Below are 5,000 nucleotides of genomic sequence, written 5' to 3' on the forward strand. Positions count from 1 at the left end.
CTCCTTTTTACCTCCTTAATTCACGCCGATAACCCCTTTTATCTCTGACGTCACAGCTGATTCCAACCGCAGTGACACCCCCTCCCCCACCCAACCCCCCCACCACCGTGACTTACTTGCGCCGTGACGTCAAGAACGCATTTTTCTTGCACGAACGACCCTCGCCCCCCCTCTTCCCTCCCTCCCTCCACCTCCCCTCCCTCTCTCCCTCCACCTCACATCCCCAACTTCTCACTCCGGTACGACCCTCAACCCCCCCCACCACCCCCCCCTCCCTCCTCCCCCGCACACCCTCGACCTCTCACTCCGGTAGGATTCCTCCACCCCCTCTCCCCCCCCCTTCCCCCCCTCCACCAATTCCCTCCTTTCGGTACGACTCCCTCCACCCCGTCTCCCCCCCCCTCCCTCCTTCTCAAATGATCCCCCGGTTCCCATTTATATGCCCAGGAAGACCCCTCCACCGCCCCATCTTCCTACCCCCCCGCCTTTTCTTCCTCCTCCACCACCTCTCCATCATCCTCCTCCTATTCCTCTCCTTCACCTCCTCTCTTCCTCCTTTTCCTCCTCCTCCTCTCCCCTTTTTCACCACTCCATCCTTCTTCTTCTTCTCCTCCTCCTCCCCCTCCTCTCCTCCAACACCTCCTCCTCCTCTTCTCCACCTCCCCCTCCTCGTCTCCTCTCCTTCTCCACCTCCTCTCCTTTACCTCCTCTCTTCCTCCTCCACCTCCTCTCCTCCACCACCTCCTCCCCCTCCTCCTCCTCTTATCTACTTCCCTTCTTTTCCCCCTCCTCTCTTCCTCCTCTCTTCCTCCACCTCCTCTCCTCCACCACCTCCTCCTCCTCTCCCTCCTTCTCCACCTCCTCCCCCTCCACCCTCCCCTTCCTCCACCTCCCCTTCCTCCTCCTTCTCCTCCTCCTATCCCTCCACCACCTCTTCCTCCTCCTCCTCCTCCTCCTTTTCCTCCTCCTCCCCTTCCTCCTCCTATCCCCCCTCCCCCCCTCCCCAATCGCTCCTGCGTGCACTGCCTGGCCAAAGCGGTTTCGAAAGCACTCGCTCGTCTGGCTTTTAACCGTCACTGGTCATGTTTCCTGATTTTTATCAAGCTTCGGCGATTTTCCCCTTTTTCGCTCTCTCTCTCTTTCTTTCTCTCTGTTTTTTCTCTCGTTCTCTCTCTCTCTCTCTTTCTCTTTCTCTTTCTCTTTCTCTTTCTCTCTCTCTCTCTCTCTTTCTCTTTCTCTTTCTCTTTCTATCTCTGTCTTTCTCTCTCTCTTTCTCTTTCTCTTTCTCTTTCTCTTTCTCTCTCTCTCTTTCTCTCTGTCTGTCTTTCTCTCTGTCTTTCTCTTTCTGTCTCTGCATCTTTCTTTGGTTCTGTGTTTGGGTATGTCTTTGTTAATGTATTTGTCTCTGTGTCTCTGTGTCTCTCTCTCTGTGTCTCTCTCTCTGTGTCTCTCTCTCTGTCTCTCTCTCTCTCTCTCTCTCTCTCTCTCTCTCTCTCTCTCTCTCTCTCTCTCTCTCTCTCTTTCTCTTTCTCTTTCTCTTTCTCTTTCTCTTTCTCTTTCTCTTTCTCTTTCTCTCTCTCTCTCTCTCTGTCTGTCTGTCTGTCTTTCTCTCTGTCTTTCTCTTTCTGTCTCTGCATCTTTCTTTGGTTCTGTGTTTGGGTCTGTCTTTGTTAATGTATTTGTCTCTGTGTCTCTGTGTCTCTCTCTCTGTCTCTCTCTCTGTCTCTCTCTCTGTCTCTCTCTCTCTCTCTCTCTCTCTCTCTCTCTCTCTCTCTCTCTCTCTCTCTCTCTCTCTCTCTCTCTCTCTCTCTCTCTCTCTCTCTCTGTAATTGCCTGAATATTTATGCAAACGCATGCACATATATTTATATCTATATAGCCATTTAGTTAAATGCAGCATGCTTATCTATATTTTTTATATGCTGTCACGCATATGCAAATATACTATACATACATATATATATATATATATATATATATATATATATATATATATATATATATATACATATATACATACATATATATATATATATATATATATATATATATGTATGTATATAGACACACACACACACACACACATGCAGTACACACATACATGCATACATACGTACTTGAATACATACATGCCTTTATGTAATATATCTATATATATCTATATCTGTCTATCTATCTATCTATCTATCTATCTATCTATCTATCTATCTATCTATCTATCTATCTATATATATATATATATATATATATATATATATATATATATATATTACATGTATATAGGCAAATAGATAGATAGATAGATATAGATATACATAGATAGATAGATAGATAGACAAACAACCAGATCTAAAATTATTCTTATATAAATACACGATAGATGGGTAGATAAATAAATAATTCGATAGATAGGTAGATAAATAAATAATTCGATAGATAAGTAGACAGATCGAGAGATAGACAGATAGGCATACACAGAAATAGACCGATAGATACAGTATATAATGTACACACACGAACTAAAACTACAAATACGACGAAGATCCACAAGACAAAACCGACCCCCATCCCTGAACTACACACGCGCCGAAAATCCACAAGACAAAACCGACCCCCATCCCTGAACTACACACACGCCGAAGATCCACAAGACAAAACCGAACTCCATCCCTGAACTACAAACACGACGAAAATCCACAAGACAAAACCGAACTCCATCCCAGAACTACACACACGCCGAAAATCCACAAGGCAAAACCGAACCCCATCCCTGAACTACACACACGCCGAAGATCCACATGACAAAACCGAACTCCATCCCTGAACTACACACACGACGAAAATCCACAAGACAAAACCGAACTCCATCCCTGAACTACAAACACGCCGAAAATCCACAAGACAAAACCGACCCCCATCCCTGAACTACAAACACGACGAAAAACCACAAGACAAAACCGAACTCCATCCCTGGACTACACACACGCCGAAAATCCACAAGACAAAACCGAACTCCATCCCTGAAATACACACACGACGCAAATCCACAAGACAAAACCGACCCCCATCCCCGAACTACACACACGCCGAAAATCCACAAGACAAAACCGACCCCCATGCCTGCAGCCGAAACCCCGTCAGTCGTCCTACGGAATGTGGCCGACATGCACGCAATATCGACTTCCTTCAGAGGCGCACCAGACCGCAATACCAGAGCGTATGTTATGCCACAGCTCGACCACTCTCGCCTTCTCGTGACGGGAGACCGCACTGCTACGGCGTATGTTATGCTACAGCTCGACCACTCTCGCCTTCTCGTTACGGTTGGACGCGGCTTGCTGGGTTTGGGCGAGGGGGAGGAGGACGAGAATAATGGGGAGGGGGGGAAGGGGGAAGAGGGGAAAGAGGAGGGTAAGGAGGAGGAGTAAGAGAAAGGGAAGGAAGAGTAGGAGGAAGTGGGGAGAAGAGGACGATGAGGAAGAGGGGAAAGTAAGGAAAGTGGAGAGAAACAGGAAGAGGGGAGGAAGAGGAAATGAAGAAGGAAGAGGAGGAAGTAGAAAAGGAGATAAGCAGAGAAAGAAGAAGGAAGAGAGGGAAGAGGTGGAACTTAAGGAAGGGAAAGAAGGGGAGGAGAGGAGGACTTCTAGGAGGAGGATAAGGAAGGGAATGTGGATAAATGTGGGTGAAGGGAGAGTTGGAAATAGAGGAGGAAGATAAATTAGGAATATGAGGAGGATAGAGAGGGAGGGAGAGAGACAAAGAGAACGAGAGAAAGAGAGATAGAGAAAGATAGAAAGAGAGGATAGATATATAGACAGAGATGGATATATATATATATATATATATATATATATATATATATATATATATATATATATATATATATATACGACTAGGCAGAGAGAGAGAAAGAAAGAGAGCAAAAGGGAAAACCTACCGCCCCTTCCCTCCTTCTAACTTGCTTGCAACAACTCCCTCCATCCCCCCTCCCCTCCCCCCTTCAGTTAATAGGAGACTAACCCCCTCCCCTCCTCCTCCCCCCCTTCAGTTAATAGGAGACTAACCCCTTCTCCCGCTCCTCCCCCTCCCCCCCCCCCCTCAGTTAATAGCAGAGTAACCCCCTCCCCCAACCCCTCCTCCTCCCCCCCCCCCCCCTTCTAAAGACGCCACTGTCCCTCGTGTCGCGTGTCTGCACTCGATACCCCTCCCCCACTCCTCCCCCCTCCCTCTCCCCCACCCCTCCCCTACCCCCCCATCAGCTGATCCTGATGGACAAGACGCAATTTGATTCCATTTTTTATGCGTCTGGCCGTTTGGGTTGAATTTTTTATCAGCAGTTATATTCATTATCATTATTCTTATTGGTTATATTATTTTGTTATTGTTATTGTTATTGTTGTTATTGTTGTTGTTATCATTATTATTATTGATTATATTATTATCATTATTATTGTTATTGTTGTTTATGTTATTATTGTTATTACCATTATTATCATTATTATTGTTATTGTTATTGTTGTTATTGTTGTTGTTATCATTATTATTATTGATCATATTATTATCATTATTGTTGTTCTTGTTGTATATGTTGTTATTGTTATGATTATTATTATCATTATTATTATTAATGATTATATTATTATCATTATTATTATTAATGATTATATTATTATCATTATTATTATTGTTATTGTTATTGTTGTTATTATTGTTATTATCTTTTTTTATTATTGCTGTTGTTGTAGAACCTATTATTTCCTATCATGATGAGATTGGCAATGATAACAAGCAGTTACGTGGTCAGACACTTATCAAGACCCCTCCCCTTTTTATTCAATTTATTACGTATATGGGTTTGTGTGTGTGTGTGTGTGTGTGTGTGTGTGTGTGTGTGTGTGTGTGTGTGTGTGTGTGTGTGTGTGTGTGTGTGTGTGTGTGAGTGTTGATGTATGTACGCGTGTGTGTGTGTGTACGTGTGTGTGTGTGAGTGTGTGTGAAGA

The 5,000-nt window shown here is 44.5% G+C and overlaps 2 protein-coding genes across 3 annotated transcripts in view; both read right to left on the reverse strand.

Moving 5' to 3' along the window:
- LOC113829077 (galactosylceramide sulfotransferase) overlaps positions 1-5,000 on the reverse strand; it is a 208,544-nt gene that overhangs the window by 92,822 nt on the left and 110,722 nt on the right. The gene's annotated exons all lie outside the window — the stretch shown is intronic.
- Positions 1-5,000, reverse strand: part of LOC138867226 (RNA-binding protein 25-like) — a gene marked incomplete at its 5' end in the record, with an annotated part of 14,265 nt that overhangs the window by 7,858 nt on the left and 1,407 nt on the right. Inside the window, 3 exons of the mRNA XM_070142112.1 lie at positions 25-35; positions 542-577; positions 705-717. Of these exons, the coding sequence (XP_069998213.1) occupies positions 25-35; positions 542-577; positions 705-717 (60 nt within the window). The remainder of the gene's footprint in view (positions 1-24; positions 36-541; positions 578-704; positions 718-5,000) is intronic.

The sequence above is a fragment of the Penaeus vannamei genome, chromosome 29 (assembly GCF_042767895.1).
Source record: "Penaeus vannamei isolate JL-2024 chromosome 29, ASM4276789v1, whole genome shotgun sequence".
In the NCBI taxonomy this organism is placed as follows: domain Eukaryota; kingdom Metazoa; phylum Arthropoda; class Malacostraca; order Decapoda; family Penaeidae; genus Penaeus; species Penaeus vannamei.